At 34.4% G+C, this 23,554-nt stretch overlaps 1 protein-coding gene and 1 non-coding gene across 7 annotated transcripts in view; one reads left to right on the forward strand and one right to left on the reverse strand.

Annotated features, from left to right (window-relative positions):
* NBEA (neurobeachin) overlaps positions 1 to 23,554 on the reverse strand; it is a 674,548-nt gene that overhangs the window by 475,203 nt on the left and 175,791 nt on the right. For all 6 annotated transcript variants that reach the window (XM_070800567.1, XM_070800569.1, XM_070800566.1 and 3 more), the window contains 6 exons: positions 21,539 to 21,691; positions 19,292 to 19,460; positions 18,782 to 18,861; positions 18,001 to 18,063; positions 17,807 to 17,904; positions 14,002 to 14,094 (listed from right to left, as the gene is read on the reverse strand). In XM_070800567.1, coding sequence (XP_070656668.1) covers positions 14,002 to 14,094; positions 17,807 to 17,904; positions 18,001 to 18,063; positions 18,782 to 18,861; positions 19,292 to 19,460; positions 21,539 to 21,691 — 656 coding nt within the window. The remainder of the gene's footprint in view (positions 1 to 14,001; positions 14,095 to 17,806; positions 17,905 to 18,000; positions 18,064 to 18,781; positions 18,862 to 19,291; positions 19,461 to 21,538; positions 21,692 to 23,554) is intronic.
* Positions 10,520 to 10,591, forward strand: TRNAY-AUA (transfer RNA tyrosine (anticodon AUA)). The gene has a single exon. It is a non-coding gene; the product is annotated as a tRNA-Tyr (tRNA).

Consider the following 23,554-nt stretch of genomic DNA (forward strand, 5'->3'; position numbering starts at 1 on the left):
ATACCAGACCACCTGACCTGCCTCTTGAGAAATCTGTATGCAGGTCAAGAAGCAACAGTTAGAACTGGATGTGGAACAACGGACTGGTTCCAAAGAGGAAAAGGAGTACGTCAAGGCTGTATATTGTTACCCCACTTATTTAACTTCTATGCAGAGTACATCATGAGCAACACCGTGCTGGATGAAGCACAAGCTGAATCAAGATTGCCAGGAGAAATAATAACCTCAGATATGCAGATGACACCCTTATGGCAGAAAGTGAAGAAGAACTAAAGAGCCTCTTAATGAAAGTGAAAGAGGAGAATGAAAAAGTTGGCTTAAAACTCAACATTCAGAAAACTAAGATCATGGCATCTGGTCCCATCACTTCATGGCAAATAGATGGGGGAACAGTGGCAACAGTGCCTTACTTTATTTTTGGGGGGGGTCCAAAATCACTGCAGATGGTGACTGCAGCCATGAAATTAAAAGACATCTACTCCTTGGAAGGAAAGTTATGACCAACCTAGACAGCATATTCATAAGAGACATTACTTTGCCAACAAAAGTCTGTCTAGTCAAGGATCCAGTTTTTCCAGTAGTCATGTATGGATCTAAGAGTTGGACTATAAAGAAAGCTGAGTGCCAACGAATTGATGCTTTTGAACTGTGGTTCAAAAGAAGACTTAGAGAAGACTCTTGAGAGTCCCTTGGACTTCAAGGAGATGAAACCAGTCCATTCTGAAGGAGATCAGTCCTGAATATTCATTGGAAGGACTGATGTTGAAGCTGAAACTCCAATACTTTGGCCACCTGATGCAAAGAGTTGACTTACTTGAAAAGACTCTGAGGCTGGGAAAGATGGGAAGAAGGCAGGAGGAGAAGGGGATGACAGAGGATGAGATGCTTGGATGGCATCACCAACTCAATGGACATGTGTTTGAGTAAACTCCGGGAGTTGCTGATGGACAGGGAGGCCTGGCATGCTGCAGTCCACGGGGTCGCAAAGAGTCATTCACAACTAAGCGACTGAACTGAACTGAACATGGTCCAGTTTTCCCATCATTTACACCAGAGATTATTTTTTCCTCGTTGTTATGTCTTGGCTCCTTTGTCAAGAAGTACTGGTGATGTATGTCAGCTGTATTTCTGGACTATTTTGTTCCTTTGATTCAAGTGTCTGTTTTTATGCTAAGACTATACGGTTTTGAATCAGAGAAGGCAATGGCACCCCACTCCAGTACTCTTGCTTGGAAAATCCCATGGACGGAGGAGCCTGTTAGGCTGTAAACCATGGGGTCGCTAAGAGTTGGACACGACTGAGCGACTTCACTTTCACTTTTCACTTTCATGCATTGGAGAAGGAAATGGCAACCCACTCCAGTGTTCTTGCCTGGAGAATCCCAGGGACGGGGGAGCCTGGTGGGCTGCCATCTATGGGGTCGCACAGAGTCGGACACGACTGAAGTGACTTAGCATAGCATACGGTTTTGAAAACTGTAAGTTTGGATTATAATCTAAAATCAGGAAATGTGATGCCTTCAGCTTTGCTCTTTCCCAAGAGTGCTTCAGTTATTCAGTGTCTTCTGTGGTTCCATAAACATTTTAGAATTGTTTGTCTATATCTGTAAGGAAATGCCATTGTCATTTTGATAGCAATTGCATTCAATCTGTAGATCACTTTGGGTAGTATGGGCATTTTAACAAAATTCATTCTTCCAAACCATGAGCATGTATATCTTTACCTTTGTCTGTGTCTTCAACTTTTTTTTTTTTTCCCTTATCAATGTCATAGTTTTCAGTATACAGATCTTTCAATTTCCTTGGTTAAACTTATCCTTAGGTATTTTATTCTATGAAATCTTTCATTCTTTCTATACACACTTAACCTCCTTTCCTATTTGTCATCTTTGTTTCTAGGTGCTCCTTATACATATTTCTTCTAGTTCACCAATTCTTTCTTTTTTTTTAATTTTATTTTATTTAACTTTACAATATTGTATTGGTTTTGCCATATATCAAAATGAATCTGCCACAGGTATACATGTGTTCCCCATCCTGAACCCTTCTCCCACCTCCCTCCTCATACCATCCCTCTGGGTCATCCCAGTGCACCAGCCCCAAGCATCCAGTACTGTGCATCGAACCTCGACTGGTGACTCATTTCATATATGATATTATACATATTTCAATGCCATTCTCCCGAATCATCCCACCCTCTCCCTCTCCCACAGAGTTCAAAAGACTGTTCTATACATCAGTGTCTCTTTTGCTGTCTCGTACACAGGGTTATTGTTACCATCTTTCTAAATTCCATATATATGCGTTAGTATACTGTATTGGTGTTTTCTTTCTGGCTTACTTCACTCTGTATAATAGGCTCCAGTTTCATCCACCTCATTAGAACTGATTCAAATGTATTCTTTTTAATGGCTGAGTAATACTCCATTGTGTATATGTACCACTGCTTTCTTATCCATTCATCTGCTGATGGACATCTAGGTTGCTTCCATGTCCTGGCTATTATAAACAGTGCTGCGATGAACAGTGGGGTACACATGTCTCTTTCCCTTCTGGTTTCCTCAGAGTGTATGCCCAGCAGTGGGATTGCTGGATCATAAGGCAGTTCTATTTCCAGTTTTTTAAGGAATCTCCACACTGTTCTCCATAGTGGCTGTACTAGTTTGCATTCCCACCAACAGTGTAAGAGGGTTCTCTTTTCTCCACACAGTCTCCAGCAATTATTGCTTGTAGACTTTTGGATCGCAGCCATTCTGACTGGTGTGAAATGGTACCTCATAGTGGTTTTGATTTGCATTTCTCTGATAATGAGTGATGTTGAGCATCTTTTCATGTGTTTGTTAGCCATCTGTATGTCTTCTTTGGAGAAATGTCTATTTAGTTCTTTGGCCCATTTTTTGATTGGGTCGTTTATTTTTCTGGAGTTGAGCTGTAGGAGTTGCTTGTATATTTTTGAGATTAGTTGTTTGTTGCTTCATTTGCTATTATTTTCTCCCATTCTGAAGGCTGTCTTTTCACCTTGCTTATAGTTTCCTTTGTTGTGCAGAAGCTTTTAAGTTTAATTAGGTCCCATTTGTTTATTTTTGCTTTTATTTCCAATATTCTGGGAGGTGGGTCATAGAGGATCCTGCTGTGATGTATGTCGGGGAGTGTTTTGCCTATATTCTCCTCTAGGAGTTTTATAGTTTCTGGTCTTACGTTTAGATCTTTAATCCATTTTGAGTTTATTTTTGTGTGTGGTGTTAGAAAGTGCTCTAGTTTCATTCTTTTACAAGTGGTTGACCAGTTTTCCCAGCACCACTTGTTAAAGAGATTGTCTTTAATCCATTGTATATTCTTGCCTCCTTTGTCAAAGATAAGGTGTCCATATGTGCGTGGATTTATCTCTGGGCTTTCTCTTTTGTTCCATTGATCTATATTTCTGTCTTTGTGCCAGTACCATACTGTCTTGATGACTGTGGCTTTGTAGTAGAGCCTGAAGTCAGGCAGGTTGATTCCTCCAGTTCCATTCTTCTTTCTCAAGATTGCTTTGGCTATTCGAGGTTTTTTGTATTCCATACAAATTGTGAAATAATTTGTTCTACCTCTGTGAAGAATACCATTGGTAGCTTGATAGAGATTGCATTGAATCAATAAATTGCTTTGGGTAGTATACTCATTTTCAGTATATTGATTCTTCCAATCCATGAACATGGTATATTTTTCTCCATCTATTAGTGTCCTCTTTGATTTCTTTCACCAGTGTTTTATAGTTTTCTATATATAGGTCTTTAGTTTCTTTAGGTAGATATATTCCTAAGTATTTTGTTCTTTTTGTTGCAATGGTGAATGGAATTGTTTCCTTAATTTCTCTTTCTATTTTCTCATTATTAGTGTATAGGAATGCAAGGGATTTCTGTGTGTTGATTTTATAACCTGCAACTTTACTATAGTCATTGATTAGTTCTAGTAATTTTCTGGTGGAGTCTTTAGGGTTTTCTATGTAGAGGATCATGTCATCTGCAAATACTGAGAGTTTTACTTCTTCTTTTCCAATTTGGATTCCTTTTATTTCTTTTTCTGCTCTGATTGCTGTGGCCAAAACTTCCAAAACTATGTTGAATAGTAATGGTGAGAGTGGGCACCCTTGTCTTGTTCCTGACTTTAGAGGAAATGCTTTCAATTTTTCACCATTGAGGATAATGTTTGCTGTGGGTTTGTCATATACAGCTTTTATTATGTTGAGGTATGCTCCTTCTATTCCTGCTTTCTGGGGAGTTTTTATCATAAATTCAAATCAATAAAATTAGAAATGAAAATGGAGAGATCACAACAGACAACACAGAAATACAAAGGATCATAAGAGACTACTATCAGCAATTATATGCCAATAAAATGGACAACGTGGAAGAAATGGACAAATTCTTAGAAAATTACAACTTTCCAAAACTCGACCAGGAAGAAATAGAAAATCTTAACAGACGCATCACAAGCACGGAAATTGAAACTGTAATCAGAAATCTTCTAGCAAACAAAAGCCCAGGTCCAGATGGCTTCACAGCTGAATTCTACCAAAAATTTAGAGAAGAGCTAACACTTATCCTACTCAAACTCTTCCAGAAAATTGCAGAGGAAGGTAAACTTCCAAATTCATTCTATGAGGCCACCATCCCCCTAATACCAAAACCTGACAAAGATGCCACAAAAAAAGAAAACTACAGGCCAATATCACTGATGAACACAGATGCCAAAATCCTTAACAAAATTCTAGCAATCAGAATCCAACAACACATTAAAAAGATCATACACCAAGTGGGCTTTATCCCAGGGATGCAAGGATTCCTCAATATCCACAAATCAATCAATGTAATACACCACATTAACAAATTGAAAAATAAAAACCATATGATTATCTCAATAGATGCAGAGAAAGCCTTTGACAAAATTCAACATCCATTTATGATAAAAACTCTCCAATTCTTTCTTAAGTACATAATCTGTTTAACATGTCCATGGAGTTGTTAAGTTAGTACCTTTTCATTTCCAGAAGTTATTTTTGTTATTTTTTTAAAAGCTAAATAGCTTGTTTCAATATGATCTTGTTTCTTAAGAATTTTAACTCCTATTTTGTTTGATATTCATTTTTGGCATATGAGAAAATGTTCCTTACTTTTGTGTACTGAGCTACACATCTGAAAGGAATTTTGTAATATTTTCCTCAACATTTTTAAGTTTTTACTGGTACAAAGTGTTTCAGGGTATCTTTTTTACCCATCTTGTTTCTTCTCCAATTATTCTTAACAGTCCTGGTAAGTCTCCTATGCCTTTATATTTTCTCTCATTTTATGTTTTTGGTCCATGCTTTGAGATCTTCAGTTTACTAATTTGGGTGAATACAGAAAAATAATAATTTAAAGAGGCAGAATGTCACCTTTGGTAGTCTACTTGAATTTCAGATGCACTTACAAGAAATAAAGTTGAAAGATTCCATCAAAGCTTCCACACTAGTTCTATTTCATTGAGTACATAACTTGATTCCCTCTTACCTCTTGTCTCTGTCTTTTATGCCCCTTCAAATGAGTTGTTATCTCCTGTTTTCACAATGTTGCACTCAGATCACCCTGGTGTGAATTTTATATGAAGTCCCTCCCTGAGGTTGTTGTAAGGCAAAGATCCCTCTAAGCACACTGATCTGAAGTATGTAACTTATCATGGTGTAGTCCTGAAGCCAGCATCCTAGTACTCCAATATCCTTTTACTTACAATCTCCATCTACTTTTACAAGTTCAAAGACAAGGAAAAATCATCCCATCATTTCAGGTACTTCTTGCCATTCTGATGGTAACTTACATAGAAGTCAAAGTTAATATGCCTTGGAAGGGGAAGACAGAGGAGAGGAGAGAGAATGGAAGGCAGAGATCACTGAGATCAAGATTTGCTGCTTTTTAGTCTTTAACTTAGGCTACTAACATACTTCATTAGCTGTTTGTCAGTACCACGGGAGAGGAAAAATCCCTCACAGACTGCCATTTTTACTCTACTGGTACCCCAACAGAACATCAAGACTCATTTATACCTATCCAAGTACCTACAAAAGCCAACATTTTGGTAGAAGAGAGCCAAGCTTGGAGTTTAGAGTAGATGAGGAGACAGCTTTTTTTTTTTTAATTCTTTTAACTGCTGTATCCCCAAAATCTGCACCAGTACTTTTTACTAACAGACAATAAACTGGACTAATTTCAACTAGTCCAAAAAAGAAAGAAGCAATTAGGTTAAACAACTGTCAACATGTAACAGGCACTTGCTAGAATGAAAAACTAACAGACAGCATTTTGATTCATTTAACTACCAATAGTATACTTTTTGGAGAAGGCAATGGCACCCCACTCCAGTACTCTTGCCTGGAAAATCCATGGACAGAGGAGCCTGGTAGGCTGCAGTCCATGGGGTCGCGAAGAGTCGGACACGACTGAGCGACTTCACTTTCACTTTTCACTTTCATGCATTGGAGAAGGAAATGGCAACCCACTCCAGTGTTCTTGCCTGGAGAATCCCAGGGACGGGGGAGCCTGGTGGGCTGCCGTCTACGGTGTCGCACAGAGTAGGACATGACTGAAGCGACTTAGCAGCAGCAGCAGCAGTATGGTTTTGAGTGAAATTATCTTTTAGAATCATCCAAAAGCAACAGTGTTTGAAATTTAAGACTTTAGACAAACATACTTGGTTGAGAAACTTTTATTTCCACAATAAATATTCAGTAACATGTACTTTAAAAATTTTAAGCTGAAATAGTCATAGTTTTACTATGGTACAACATTGGGCATTTTGATCATCTAGTTGAACCATGTGTCAGAATTCTGTCCTGAGAGTAACTGTAATTAAGCCATTTTCATGAAGGGCCAGTTTGGCTTTCTATTCAAGCACATATCAAAGAGAAGGTTACTCAATTTTCTATGTCTTTTTATTTTGAAAATTCTTAAGATTTATAGAAAAGTTGAAAGGCTAGTACAGAGAGGTCCCTTATATTACTTACCCAGCTTTCCAATATGTTAACATACCTAATCATGGTACATATGTCAAAACTAAGAATGAACACAGGTATATTATTAACTACAGACTTTACTTAGATTTCATCATGACTTTTTTTTTTTTTTTTTTTTCCTGTTCAGTATCCAATCCAGAATACCACTGTACATTTAGAACTTCTGGTCTTTAGCAGGTTCCCATCCATTGTGTTTCATGTCTTTCAACAGTTTTGAAGAGTATTGGTCAAGTATTCTGAAGAATGTCGCTCAACTGGGAGGCATATGATGCTTTCTTATAATTAGACTAAGGTTATTTGTTTCTTAGAAGAATACCACAGAGATGAAGTCCCCTTCTCATCATATCGCATCAGGGAACATGCTATCAAAATGACATATGACTGGTGATGTTAATCTTATTCAATAGTGAAAAACTCAATCAGATTCCACTATTTTTTGGAAGTTAGCCAGTAAGTCCACCCCTCACTCAAGGAGAGGGGGTTTAAGTTCCATCGTCAAGCAGTGGGAGTAACTACATTTATTATTTGGAACAGACTTCTCAGTTTTTATGAGAGATGCCAAATCTATCTCTAGTTCAGCTCACAAAGTATATGGATTATCTCCCAAGCTGTGTCCTAGGTACTTACAGAAATCAAAAACTCAGTAGAGACGACGCCACCTAGACTTCAGTTTAGTTTCAGCCACAGACACAATTCCGCTTCACTATAGAATGATTCCCCCATACACAAATGAGATGCTGACTTTGGGTGGTATCTTATTTTTTAACAGTTTTAAAGATGTCTCTCTTAGGATTTTAGGTATATTAATTACGGCACCTATTTCCTGAAACTAATAGTGTTTTGTTTCAAATCCTGTCTCATGCTAGTAATGATTAGATTATAGTAAAATCATCCCATTTCTATTTGAATACCACTAGTGTTTCATATTTATATTTGGTGTCAGGTACATAAGATATCATAAGGAAGAAATATTCTACTTTTATCAAAATAGTTAACTTTTTGTTAACTATTCAAATTAGCATGTAGCAATATGCTGTGAACTCTTTATATTTATTATATAGTATATATTTTAATGATAAAGGTCAATGAGGGAAGCGGTATGATTTTATTCATTCATAGGGATAAAAACTGAGATTCAAAGATGTTTCTGAAACCACTCAGAAAACACACGGCTAAGGTAAGATCCAAACCTAGGCAGTCCAACTTGAGAGCCAATGAACTACGTGTATATTGTTAATCAATTATATCCATTAACCATCAAGTTGTATATGCTTTAAGTGTTTTTTTTCTTTTTACTACTAAATTTAATTTCATAACATTGATAGGAATTATTTAAACTGTGTAGGTGTATTTAAGCCTAGTCCTGCTCCATCATTCTCCAATAGATAACTCATTTTAACTAATCAGTCATTGATTCTACTTAATTAATTCCATTAATAATGTAATTCCTGAAAATTCTTTCAAGATTTTAAAGGCGCTTTTTACATTCAATGTTTGCAGTTTTTTAAAGGCGCTTTTTACATTCAATGTTTGCAGTTTTTTAAACAATTTGTTCCTGAAAAATTGTTTCTATAACTAACATTAATATGATTAAAATATTAACATAATCTATATATACCTTCATTTCTACCAACTCCCCGTTAGAAACCACCGTTCTTGATTTATTTCTTATGAATTCGACTAGACTTTCTCACTGCAAATATAATAAGTACTATGTTCTCATGTTCTCTTTCAACAAAAATAGCGTCTATTAATAATACATATCCATCTTTACTATTTATTTTTAATCTTTTAACAATATAGTTGTTATATCTGTATGTAGAGACTTAGCTCATTGGTCTTATAACTACATAGTATTCCATTTAATAAATGAACTATAATTTATTTGTTAACAAATTCCCCCATTAATAGAAATTTAAGATTTCTCCTAACATTTACTATCATAAACAAAGAAAAAATGAATAACTCTGAATAGCTATCATTTCACATGCCTGCAACTGATGAATTGTTAGGTTAAAAAGTACACGTATTTGTAATTTTGACAGATATCAATGAAAATAAACTGCACTCCATATGGGGTTATACTAGTTTATGCTCTAGTTAGCAATATGTGAGATGCTTGCTCTTCCCATGTGTCTTGCTAACAGAGAAGGATGCTGAATTTTGAGATTTCTATCCATCTAATACATGAACAATGTGCTTAGTTTTAGATTATATTTCCCTTACTACAGGTAGAATTGAGCCACCAGGGAAGCCCCAACAGGTAGAATTACATTTATATATATATATATATATATATAATATATATATTCTACTAGAGGTAGAATTTACCTCCTTTCAAATACAGTTGTGCCACATGTATTTGCCTCTATAAATTGTTCACTTACATACATCCTTGCCTATTCTTCTACTGGGTTGTCTTACCAATTTCTAGAGAAAGCTCATCATGCAAGATTCTTTTAACTTCCTCAGTTTCTATACTAATTAAGAAAATTATCACTGATTTTGTACATTCATTACATTTGCCCTTTCTTCAGTTGCTTAGCGGTTAGCTAGCCATTTTTATTACAATTTTTAAAAAATCAGATTTTAAATGATTATCTGTCTTTTAAATCTTTAATTCCTACTTTCTAATTTATTATTTCCATTTATTGTAATTCCTTATCTAATGTTTATGCTTTAATTCTTTTATTCTGTATTTCTTTTCTATTGTTTCATAGCTATGATATTCCTCTAAGTACTTCTTTGCTGCTGCTGCTAAGTTGCTTCAGTCGTGTCCAACTCTGTGCAACCCTATAGACGCAGCCCACCAGGCTCCTCTGACCCGAGGATTCTCCAGGCAAGAATACCGGAGTAGGTTGCCATTTCCTTCTCCAATGCATGCATGCATGCTAAGTCACTTCAGTTGTGTCCAACTCTGTGCGACCCTATGGACAGCAGCCCTCCAGGCTCCTCTGTCTACAGGATTCTCCAGGCAAGAATACTGGAGTGGGTTGCCAGTTCCTTCTCCCAAGCACTTCTTTAGCTGTATTCAATGGGGTTTTGAAGTTGTTTTCTAAAAATTCTGCAATTTCAGTGTACTTTCTCTTTGACACAAAAGTTGTTTAATAAATTTTAAATGTCTAGGAAGAAGAAACTTTATTTTTTTAATTTTATTCCTATTTTCAATTTTGTTGCATTTTAACAAGAAAATCTTGACCGTTTTGTCTCTCTGTTTTGGATTTTTTTCTTTGACCCTACTACACCCTACCATGTCCAGCCTCCCTGGTGGTTCAGATGGTAAAGAATCTGCCTGCAATGCAGGAGACCCAGGTTTGATCCTTGGGTTGGGAAGATCCCTGGAAAAGGGATGGCAACACACTCCAGTATTCTTGCCTGGAGAACTGCATGGACAGAGGAGCCTGGTTGACTACAGTCGATGGGGTGGCAAAGAGTCAGACATGACCGAGAGACTAATACTTTCACTTTCACACCAAGTCAAATTTTCATTCATGGACTTCCCTGGTGGCTCAGATGGTAGGGCATCTGCCTATAATGCAGGAGACCCATGTTCGATCCCTGGGTGGGGAAGATCCCCTGGAGAAGGAAATGGCACCCCACTCCAGTATTCTTAAAAAAAAAAAAAAAATTTTCATTCATGTTCCATAAGCACTTGGGAGTTACAGTCTTTATTAATGTGGTACCTACTGACTTCAAGCTATATTAATCAGATTTACTTTACTATTTATATTCCTCTCCCTTTTGCCTTTTTATGGGCTGGGGTGAATTAGAGTTTGTTTCAATGTTTTAAATTATTAGTGATTATTTCTCCTGTAATTTCTGTTTCATTAAAGTTTCAACCTTTAATATTATAAAGTATCTTTGTTTATGTTGTTTATTGCTTTTTGGCTTGAATTCTAACTTGTCCAATAATAAGACCATGATTCCTGATTTTTTTCATTTGTATTTATGTATTACAGTTTTGGGTTTCCCAGGTGGCACTAGTGGTAAAGAACATGCCACCAATGCAAGAGACTTTAAGATATGTGGATTTGATTCCTAGATAGGAAGATCCCCTGGAAGATGGCATGGCAACCCACACCTTAATTCTTGCCTACAGACTCTCATGGTCAGAGGAGCCTGGTGGGCTATGGTCCATGGGCTCACAAAGAGTCGGACACAACTGAAAGGAGTTAGCATGCATATGTCACGTTTTATGCTTCTTGAATTTTATAGATTTTTAAAAATCATCCATTATATGCATTGTTCTCAGTTTTATTTATACAGTATTTTTTAATATATTGACAGCGTTACAGTTTTCTTTTTTTCATCTTTTCTTTTTCTTGGCTGCATGGCATTTGGGAGCTCAAGTTTCCCAACGAGGGACCAAACCTATGCCCCCTGCATTGGAAGCACAGGGTCTTAACCACTGGACTACCAGGGAAGTCTTGATGAGCATTACAGTTTTAACTGTTCATCTTTGTTGTTATAAAGGAATAAGAGGTCCTTTATGTGTAGGCAGTTCATGTATTTCCCAATGATGGGCAATGATAAAATCTCCATATTTACTCAAATTTTCCTCTCTCCTAAAGCATCAAATTTTATTCAATAGGCCTACATTTTTATTGTCAGCTTACATGGATATCCTTTGATTCTTTGAACTTTGTCTAGTTTCCTCCTTTCCCTAGTTCTTTCTCAATTCATTATAACAATAGAATTTCTACCTTATTAGGGCATACAAAAAGGAGATACCAGTCTGTTATTTGTTTTAGTCTTAGTTTTACTATTAAATTAATTCAGTGTTCATCAAGAGTACTTGGCTGTAGTCTGTCCAGTCAGTCCTAATTGGCTGAACTTAACCCCTAGTAATTTTCTCAAGAATTATTCAGAAAAACAGTTCCTTACATGATTAAAAATTGTTTGGCAGCACACTTTTATGTAAAGGATACTTTGGTTTCCATTTTCTTGAGTACTTGACAGTTACTGCTTTACATTTTCTACTGATGGTTGTCGTAGACAAGCTGAAGCCCAGAGTAACTTTTTTTCCCTTTAACTTGTGAATGTTGAAAAAAGGACTTAAAAAAATTATATTTAAATCCAATAGTATACTTTTCTACAGACCATTTCAAGAAAAATGTTCTTGGTACACAGCATATACCCTTTAATATGGATGGCAAGATCTATATTAGAAGCTCACTGAATTATAGGTTTAAAAACACTTGTGTAGTTACATTGTTCTGCTTTTCTTATTTGGAAACTCTATTTACGCTGTTTATGTTTTTGGAATTTCTATGTCTTCTGTATGGATCATTTCCTCTTTAATCCTTCTGAACTCTTTTATATTCATCCATATAATACGCATCCATATATTCCATGCACATTATTTGCTTTGTTTTCATTTTTATCTTCCGTGTACCTTACTGTGCTATCCACAGAGTTTCTCTTCCTTGAGCATCTTCCAATTTCATTTTTGTGTGTGAGTTTTTCCTTCCAATTTGTTTGAAATTTTTGTTAGCTCATGATTCAACATTTCAAAGTTATTCCATCATTTCTTCTAACTTCGTAAATTTCTGCTTTGGAGCTTCCCTTTCTCACAAGAAATTCTTTCTTACTTTTTAAACTTACAGTAAAAATTTTAACTATATTTATTGTGTACTTCATGGCAATATTTTCCAGTGACTATTCGTCATGTACTGGTTAGTTCTGCTTATCGTTTCCACATTTCTATGTTTTAAAATGTGTGTTTCTTGACAATTTTTAAGAGCTTGCATAGAGGGAAGAAGCCTTTATTAATTATTCCCAATCAATTTCCTATTCTTAACCAAAGTTAAATGCTGCTAAGCTGCTAAGTCACTTCAGTCGTGTCTGACTCTGTGCGATCCCATAGACGGCAACCCACCAGGCTCCCCCGTCCCTGGGATTCTCCAGGCAAGAACACTGGAGTGGGTTGCCATTTCCTTCTCCAATGCATGAAAGTGAAAAGTGAAAGTGAAGTCGCTCAGTCGTGTCCGACTCTTCGCGACCCCATGGACTGAAGCCTACCAGGCTCCTCCGTCCATGGGATTTTCCAGGCAAGAGTACTGGAGTGGGGTGCCATGAGCCATATCTCTTGAAGTTAAAACTGAATATGCTCTCACTCCTGGTATTCTATCACTTAGTAAACTTACAGTTCCTCAAGTACACATTACTCTTTTCTACAATCCTGGCTTTGTTGAACTATTCTCTAGATCTATAATATCACCATTCTCTCTTAACTATTGATTTGGTACCAAAATGAAAATAATATTTACTTTTCTAGACTATTTAGCATGTTAGACATGTTTTATCTGAATGGTGTGAAATTTTCATTAGTATTATTGATCACTCTCCACAGTTCAAAATACCAAAAAAAAATTAGCAATTCAAAAATTCTGAGAGGAACCCTATCCATCGTTGCTAAATGGCAGTATTTGGGCTCATTTGTATATAAAATGGACTTATACAAGACTATTCATGCACAGGACAACATAGTATGAAAAACATTCATTATATCAGCAAGTGATTTTTGTTTATTTTTTTCTCAGCAAATGATTTTTAAAAGTGTCTAAACTCTGGACTTTGGGGAAAAAAGGAATATTGTAGGATCTTCAAATCACAATAAGCCTCAAAATTAGAAAATAATACAAACAGATATTAAATATTGACTTAGCTGTCAGCAAAACCTCAATATACATATTTGCCTGTGTCAAGAAAGCTTTCATTGAAAGCATATCCCCATGTCCTTTATTTTATTTGATGAAATATGTTACATTATCTTTAAAAGCATGCAACAGGAATAAAGTAAATTACTTAAGTGTGAGAAACTGTTAAAAAAACATTCTTTTATAAAATGTTTTTCTTTTTACCATAAGAAGTTATTTTCATTGTAACATCATTCCAATCAAATTTACGTGTTACTAAACCAGTAAAAACACAATTTCAGTAGATACTTCTATAATTCATTATGAAAAACATCAACTTACTTGTGACCTAAATGCTTCAGAAAATATCCCAGAACCTTCAGAGCTTGAACCCAAATACTTTCACTTTTAGAGGCCAGTAATTTGTAGATTACCCTAAAATATATAGAAATAAATGATCTTTTGAGCACATTTGAATATTAAAAATATAAGCACTGTATACTTTACAAGGAAATTATAAATGTATAAAACATAAAATATCTCAGAATTTTAAATTCTTTGAAAAAATTTGAAAACTAGCATATTAGTTTTCTTTATATTTGAACTTCAAATACATACTCAAAAGGACAAAGCAATTGGTTGTTCATAAGTAATGCCTCCCAGCACATAGAATATAATTTTCAATATTAAGACTCATGCTCAGTTAAGCCACATTTCTTCTTCTATTAGAATTTCCCCTAACATTTGTACTTAATGACCTTTTTTCCTGGTTATGGCTAATTGGACCAGGGGAGTACATACCTGCTCAATTTTTCTTTTCTGAAAATTTGGAATAAGTTCTGAGAAACAATAGCTAATCTTTGTTGGGCTCTTGAATTAGGAAATGATTTAGAACAGAAACGGTAGGACAGCCTTGCTCTGTTCACAAAGGCGAGTCTATATACAGAAGAATAAAGCAGCTATATAGGAAGTAGCAGAAAAAGCAAACTGGTTTCCTCAAAGAGTTTCAATTCTTGGTTCCTACGCAAATGTGTTGTACAACAAACTAACATATGACCTAACTTACAATCCCTTCAAATAATATTTATATGTACTTCAGAAATTTTATCTCATTTTTTTCCAAAAAATAATTTTTTTTTCCTGTAAGGTGTGTGGATACTTAGTTGCTCAGTTCTCTCCGATCTGTTTGCAAAGTATAATTTTCCTATCATTTCAGGGACAGTAACAGAGAAAAACAAATAATTGAAAGTTAATAACATCTATTTTAAATTGTTTAACAGTAGCTTATACTATTAAAAACAAAATAATATATTGTTGATAATACTATCTTATTACTCTACTGAAGAATAGATGAGGAGAAGAGTGATTACTTCCTTCAGAAGATAGTTTTTTAGAAAAGCCTCAAGTTATTAGCATTAGTCACTCAGTTGTGTCCGACTCTTTGTGACCCCATGGACTGTAGCCTGCCAGGTTCCTCTGTCCATAGGATTCTCCAGGCAATAATACTGGAGTGGGTTGCCACTCCAGTTCTTGCCATTCAAGTTCTTAAATGAATGTAAATTTACACTGAAATATACTTTCAGAATTATTAAGGACCAATATCAGTAATGAAAAAAAAAAAAAAAAGACAAGTATGAGAACAGAAAAGTTATTATTTTGTCATTGATGTTTTAGTCACTAAGTCGTGTCAAATTCTTTTGTGACCCCATGGACTATATGCAGCCTGCCATGAGATTTCACAGAAAAGAACACGGGAGTGAGTTGGCACTTCCTACTTCAGGGATCTTTCTGACTCAGGGATCGAACCTGCCTCAGATGCACTGGCAGGTGGATTCTTTACCACTGAGTCAACTGGAAAGCCCATAGAAAAGTTATACATTTCAAAAAAAGAGAAATATTCAGGGAATCATAAAAAGAACATTCAATAGCAAAAATAATCTTGAAAACAAAAGTAAAACCTCACAGCATAAAAATGTGACTCTACTCAAACATGTTATCAGAAACTCCACAGAATTCCTATTCTCTAGGAATAACTTTGAGTTTAAGGGATAAAAAGGTATAAATACATCTGAGATCAACAGAAATTATGATTTAACATTTGAAACATGAAAGATCTTAGGCCATCAGACATCTATGCTACATAGGATTTTTTTTACAACCAAGTACTTATTTAAAAAATAATATGAAGAATGAATAGGAAATTTACCAATGATTCAGTTAATGACCGTTTACTTACAATATAATCTGATAGGTGAATTCTAGTTAATTTGCTTTAGCCTACTATATTCAGCCAGAAAATGATGTAAAAAAGAAACTGTCTACAATGGCACCCCACTCCAGTACTCTTGCTTGGAAAATCCCATGGACGGAGGAGCCTGTTAGGCTGCAATCCATGGGGTCGCTAGGAGTCGGACACGACTGAGCGACTTCACTTTCACTTTTCACTTTCATGCATTGGAGAAGGAAATGGCAACCCACTCTAGTGTTCTTGCCTGGAGAATCCCAGGGATGGGGGAGCCTGGTGGGCTGCCGTGTATGGGGTCGCACAGAGTCGGACACGACTGAAGTGACTTAGCATTAGCATACTTTTCTTTAAAGGTTTTGAGATACAAAAATATTACATTTTTTGATGCTCAGTTCAATGTTGTATTACCACAAGGTTTTCTTTAAGCCCAGTTTAATATTATCAGTATTAAATTAAGTGCAATCTTTGTGTTCACTTCTTAGTATGTATGAATTATAATTAATCAAAAATTTCCCCAGACATAACTGTTACCCTTTAGTTCCTATTTTCTAGGGTATAGATTTTAAAATTTTATACCTAATATATCTATTTTTTCAATATTTTAAACAAGAACCTACATTCTCCACATTCTTTTTAAAATGAAAAACTAAAGTAGCAAATTTTTCATCTTTGTGATTGTTTTTAACATACTGGTAACAAACAATGTGACATGTCCAGCTGGTATCAACTATGAGAAACATGATTGTACCATATGAAATTGCTACTATTCAGTAAAATCACTAAGTTTCAGCAATTTCATAGAGTTCAATCTCACAGTAAAATATACTTGTAGTTGTTACTAATGAAATGTATAATTTTATTATTCAAATAGATTAGCAACCCCATGGGTTGTAAACTCAATGGGAAGAGTGATGTCACAAGATGGATATCCACATAGAAATAAAGTGATGGCTTCTCTAACTTGAAAAGGAAATCCTTCAAGATTATAAAGTTGTTATTTGCTGATATAAATGACCAAGTAAAAGAAGCACTAATAATATAGTCTTTTGACAGTTATTAATATATTCTTTCCAAACTCTTTTTAAAACCTGTGAAAGCTCACTGAGTTACATGTGGCATTACCTAGATTTCTTATTTATACAAATAACTCAGATTCCAGAAAAAATGAGAGAATCCCTAAGAGGCTAGGTTATAGGTTTAACGTACTTAAGAATACTAACCAAGAAACTGTTTTATTCATATCTACACAATTACTTTACAATCAACATAACTAAAGTTTTCAAATTCTTCGGTTTTGGATTCTAATTCAAAAACATTTCATCCCCATCTTCCCATCACACTGCCATTGTCCTGGCTCATTATCCCTAATACTTAGGAATAAAATAATTTCTCTACTGGTCTTGCTACATTAGTTTTATCCCTTTCCAACTCATTCTCCACATTGCTCCTTGGAAAAATAGAAATCTGCAAATCATTTCTATATTCAAAATTCTTTAGTTTTCATGACCAACAGAAAAAATTTAAAGTTCTTACCATTTAATGGATCTTTCAACCTGGCCACTCTCTACCTCTTGAGCCCAAACTTAGAATTTTCTAGAGCTTTCTTTAGCTGAAATATACCATGTGCTCTCATCTTTTTGTCAAAAAATTTGCTCTTTCAACTTCTTGAAATGCCTTTACTACAGTAACAATTACTCTTTTTTGAGACTTGAGACCCATTTTCTATACATTTCATCAGTTTCCTGAGTATTAGGAGGATTAATAACAGCTTTCTCCATCTATTCCCTTCTTATGTGTAAGATTTTTCTATATATACCCAAAAGTTAACTGAATAGGATTATTCTGGGAAGCATACGTGTACTAAATTAAACTCTACTAATGATACTTATATTATATTCATACCTTATTCCATTTCTTTGATCAAAGGCTGGTATCATTGATGCTGGGTGTTCTGACATTAAAGCCACTAGTAACTGTAACACATCATGAATATTTTCATCCTGCATAATAAGGATCATCAATATTTATTCAATAATAAATGTTTTTTAATGCATTGAATAAAATTGTTAAAATGGAAGACCCAAACCATATCCTACCTCATGCATTGTAAGCAGGTAATTTAATATACTCTGAAGTTCATCTTCCTTGACCCCTCGATCCTAATTTAAAATATATATATATTTAATTTAAATTTAAAATTAAAACTTTAATTAAAGACATACATCAAATTAATCATTTTAAAATAAAATATAAACTACTTAAAAGTAATGATGCTTTAATTATAATACTCAGATACTTCATAACCCATAGGCTATATCAAATCAAGTTAAATAAGTAAATACTTAGAAAAGTATATTCGTCTAAAATTGCTAATATTTGATTGAATTCACTATCAAAAATATTATATTTTCTTCATCTAAGTATATTCAATCAGTATTTTCTAATCCCATATTCTTTTCTTAAAATGATGCAAATTATAATAAGACTTTACAATATCAATTACTGTGTATTTTGCCATTATTTTCTATATATCTTAATCTTTTAAAAATCCTACTATGATAAAATATGTAACATATGACTTCTCAAACAGAAACACAGATGATTTTCTAGAATAAAATCTTCATGCTCAATTTTCATGCACATATTCCTTGTCTGTTTTTGTTACATCCCTCAGTATGGAGACTTTCAGAGAATATTTAACACAAAGTTTAATGCAAAGTGAAGTTCAACAAGAGTTAATACTAAGATTTATAGAATATTGAAAGTAATTCATGAATTGAAGGTAGTTATTACTGATTTTACAATATTGATTTAAACTCTGGCAAAAATTCTTTTCACTTAATATACTGCAATTATGCATTATGTAAAACTGTTTACCTTTAGTATAAGCTGTTTCAAGAAAAGTAACATAAATGCCCGCAGTGATATAATTTCTTTTTGTGATGGCCGGGGACCATCTAGAATAAAACAGAAATCAAAAAAATAAACCAAAAACCTCCATCATTGTTATTATTAAATAATAAGCTCAATGAAATTATATTGTGATATTATGGAAAATTTAAATTATATACATTGCAATTATAATATAAATTAGTAGTAATTCTGTACAGTTTCAACAGTAGAGAATATAAAATTTCAGATTGTGGCAATTTCAAATTGCTTACTAATGTCAGATTTGGGAAAAAATTATTTTTTTTAAATTATAATATATTACTATACACTGATAAATTATAACATCTGTCTTACATGGATACAGTTCCCTACTTTTATTAACTTAATAAATTCCCTTTTCCCCCTCAAATCAAAGTTTTCCCAATATTTCTTCATCTAATTTCTTTCCCAATTTCATCACCATGGCACAACTTACATAGGTAATACTGTACTTACCTAAACCTTTGGGTGTAATGCCACTACTATCAGCAGGATTAATGACCCAGTAGTAATATTTTAGTGTATGCATAAGCTGTAATACTGTTCCTACTCTGCGTATGGTGGTGTAAATGGTAGCAGTTCCAATAAATTCAGCAGACAAATAGGTGTATAGAGAAAGCTGAACCTAGTACAGAATATTAACAAAGCATTAAAATAAATTTAAAATGCCTCAAGTGCTTACATTAAAAATATACATTCTATTCTAATTTAAATGTAAATCTATATAAAGGCTGAGAAAGAATCATCTATTATGAGGTTAAAAATAATTATTTACTAAGTGTTATTTATATTATAAAGATAATCTGCAATCAACATATTCTAATAAAATTATTTAAAAAGCCAGCTAGACTAAAGCCCTTAATCAAAGTACAATGTAGCAGTTGAAAGGAACATAATATCAGTCAGCTATATCATATTTAGAAAAATTATACATTGTTGTTATAGACCCTAAAAGTTCATGTAATTTCAAATTTTCTTAACCTATTGTCACAGTATCAGAATCTAGCATGTAAGTATAAAGACAACAAGTTTAACCACCCTATTTAAAGAATGAACAAACACCAGGTTTGACTTTTACCACAATAATTAAAATGACAAACCATAAAAAAATAGAATTTTGAAGTTATGTGGGAGACTTGAAAATTACAAAAGGCAGCTCAAAATGTCCCTTGATTTCTACTAGAATAAAAGAGAGCTAAATTCAGGTATGCAAAATAATAAAAATGTTATGCTGATATCTAAAAAATTATGAATAAATTTCTTTTAAAACAAATATTTTTACATATCATGATATCATGAAAAAAAATCTATGCTCAAATAGAATGAATTTTCCAGCCACAATGATGACAATTATTGTGATATAATTAGTTATCTGGTACTTTTTTCTTTTCCTAATCTTAACAATCATTGTACCAGATTTTCTTTCTTCGAAAGGTTGTAAGTCACTATCTAATGACTTCAGAATGCATTTATTAAATCAAGCCTAATATTTTAATATTTTTAGCATTGATTTTTCAAGAGTTCCTTTTACATTCTGAATGTTTTTAATCACTATTTTCTCCGGTTATGTAACTATCATAAAAGATTTACCAACTGTTAATATTATCCCACATCTGCTTCCTTTATTCCTATTATATTATACATATAGATGTATAAATATATTTTGATAAAACTGTTTTTTTGATGAAATGTTTGAAAGGAGGTTGTTAGCATTCAGACACTTCACCACCAAATATTTCAATGTGAATCTCCTAAGAATAAGGCCATTCTCCTACATAGAACATAATATAATTCCTCTACTCAGTAAATTTAACACTTATGCAATACTAATATCTGAATCAAGGCTAATATTCAATATTTCCCTCTTTTCCCAATAGTTTGACATTGTAAAATACCTCCTAATCTATCATTTTGGAAAGGCAATGGCACCCCACTCCAGTACTCTTGCCTGGCAAATCCCATGGACGGAGGAGCCTGGTAGGCTGCAGTCCATGGGGTCGCGAAGAGTTGGACATGACTGAGCGACTTCACTTTCACTTTTCACTTTCATGCATTGGAGAAGGAAATGGCAACCCACTCCAGAGTTCTTGCCTGGAGAATCCCAGGGATGGCGGAGCCTGGAGGGCTGCCGTCTATGGGGTCGCACAGAGTTGAACACGACTGAAGTGACTCAGCAGCAATCTATCATTTATTTATTAACATCATCTATGGAGATCATTTAACAAAATCCTTAATTTTGATATTATCAAATGCATTACTTAACCCCCTAAAAAGAGAGGTTTGGAAGGTCTTAATTAAGAACCTTTTGGCTATCATCAAACTGTAAAGGTATCTTTCAACAATTTCTCCTATAAGCTTTATAGTTTTACCTCTCAAATTTTGGTCTTAAGTCTAAGTGGGTTTCACCTTTAATAGGTTAAGAAATACAGGTTTGATATTTTTTTAGCAACCATCACCACTATCTAGTTCCAGAACTTTCTCATCACCCCATTAAAAAAATATAATTTTTAACTATAGTTCCACTTATTTTAATATTTGAGTATTTACCTTTTTGATTTTAATACTGCCTAATATGACTGCTTCAGACTGACTATAACATAAATTGAAAAATTTCAACATTTTCTACTCAACAGTTTAGATCCAATAACTATATATTTATAATTTATAATATTAAAATAAAATAACTGAAGTTAAACAGTATACCTTTGCAGGTGTATGTATCCAGATGGCTGGGTTGAATAAAATGTGATCACAAAGCTGCTTCAGCAAAGGTGCTCCGTGAGATAAACCATCAAGGTATTTTGCAAACGATAAAAACTGCTCCAGGACAGCTCTAGTTATATGAACTCTTGATGACTAAAGAAAGAAAGTAGAAATTCAAGCTCATGCTTTTCATTTAGTACTCAGGAAATATGTATGTTTGACAGGTATGCTTCTTGGTACTGAGGAAAGACTAGTTAACAAAACACAAAACTGGAAAAAATAAAAATAACTTACATTCTAATAAAAGAGAAGACAAGAACATCCAATAAACTTAAAAAGGTAAAACATGTAACATGATAAATATAACAAGTGTATGAAAAGTGTGAAAAAAGAACATGAAGTGAATGGAAAATGTGTGGAAGGGTGGTTTAAAGAGATTTTACTGAGAAGGTAACATTTAACTAATTTGAAGTATAAGGCTAGCAGGCTAGCAATGATTTGGTATTAGTAGGCTATGTGACAAAACACAGACAGTGAGATCAGCAACAGTCTGACAAAATTCAAACCAAGCCTTAGAACATAACTTTAGATGAAAACTTCGTAAGATGGAAGAAATAATCCTAAAAAAATAACTTATTGCAAGGGGGAGGTAGACAAAGATAAATAAATATTTGAGTTACAAAAAAGCAGATTGGTCACTCATTTTAAAGGAACTTTAATACAAAAAGTAATACTACTTTAAAATTCTAAACTATTTTAACCATGGATAGGGGAATAAGGCTATGGTTTTTCCAGTGGTCATGTCTGGAGGTGAAAGTTGGACTGTGAAGAAAGCTGAGCACTGGAGAATTGATGCTTTTGAACTGTGGTGTTGGAGAAGACTCTTGAAAGTCCCTTGGACTGCAAGGATATCCAACCAGTCCATCCTAAAGGAGATCAGTCCTGGGTGTTCACTGGAAGGACTGATGTTAAAGCTGAAACTCCAATACTTTGGCTACCTCATGTGAAGAGTTGACTCATTGGAAAAGACTATGATGCTGGGAGGGATTGGAGGCAGGAGGAGAAGGGGACGACAGAGGATGAGATGGCTGGATGGCATAACCAACTCGATGGATGTGAGTTTGAGTGAACTCCGGGAGATGGTGATGGACAGGGAGGCCTGGCGTGCTGCAATTCATGGGGTCGCAAAGAGTTGGACACAACTGAGCGACTGAACTAACTAAACTGAACTGAGGGGAATAAAATTAAAATAACAGACAACCCTGTATGCGAGACAGCAAAAGAGACACAGATGTATAGAAGTCTTTTGGACTCTGTGGGAGAGGAAGGGGGTATGATTTGGAAGAATGGCATTAAAACATGTATAATATCATATAAGAAATGAATCGCCAGTCCAGGTTCGATGCAGGATACAGGAAGCTTGGGGCTGGTGCACTGGGATGAACCAGAGGGATGGTATGGGGAGGGAGGAGGGAGGAGGGTTCAGGATGTGGAGCACGTGTACACCTGTGGCAGATGCATGTTGATGTATGGCAAAACCAATACAATATTGTAAAGTTAAGAAAAAAAATAACAGAGCAATAGTTAGAACCTATCTTATAGATCAGATTTTAGCCTATAAAAATTGTCATGTGTCTATAAAAACACTTAATTGATATAAAATCAGATTGACCATTAGGAACATATTCATTTGAGGAACTAATTCATAATCTGGAAATAAGCTTTTAACTTCTCCACCTAATTAAAAGATATGCTTAGAAGCATCAGGTGGGTCCTTTAACATCATTAAAAAAAAGTTATTTTGTTCTTCACAGCAATTTATACTGTTGGGTAGCTTTTTAAATTCGAAAATTTATCTTTAGGACACATTTTTCTACAATTGTGCTTTTTTATTGGCCACACAAAATCCTACCAGGCATAAAATGAAAGTTCTTCAAAAGCATGTGACCTTTACCTATAAGTATGCAGTACTTATTCTGTCTACCTTGGATAACTGTTATTTACATATCTTTCTTT

This window comes from Bos indicus, chromosome 12 (assembly GCF_029378745.1).
Source record: "Bos indicus isolate NIAB-ARS_2022 breed Sahiwal x Tharparkar chromosome 12, NIAB-ARS_B.indTharparkar_mat_pri_1.0, whole genome shotgun sequence".
NCBI classification, from domain to species: domain Eukaryota; kingdom Metazoa; phylum Chordata; class Mammalia; order Artiodactyla; family Bovidae; genus Bos; species Bos indicus.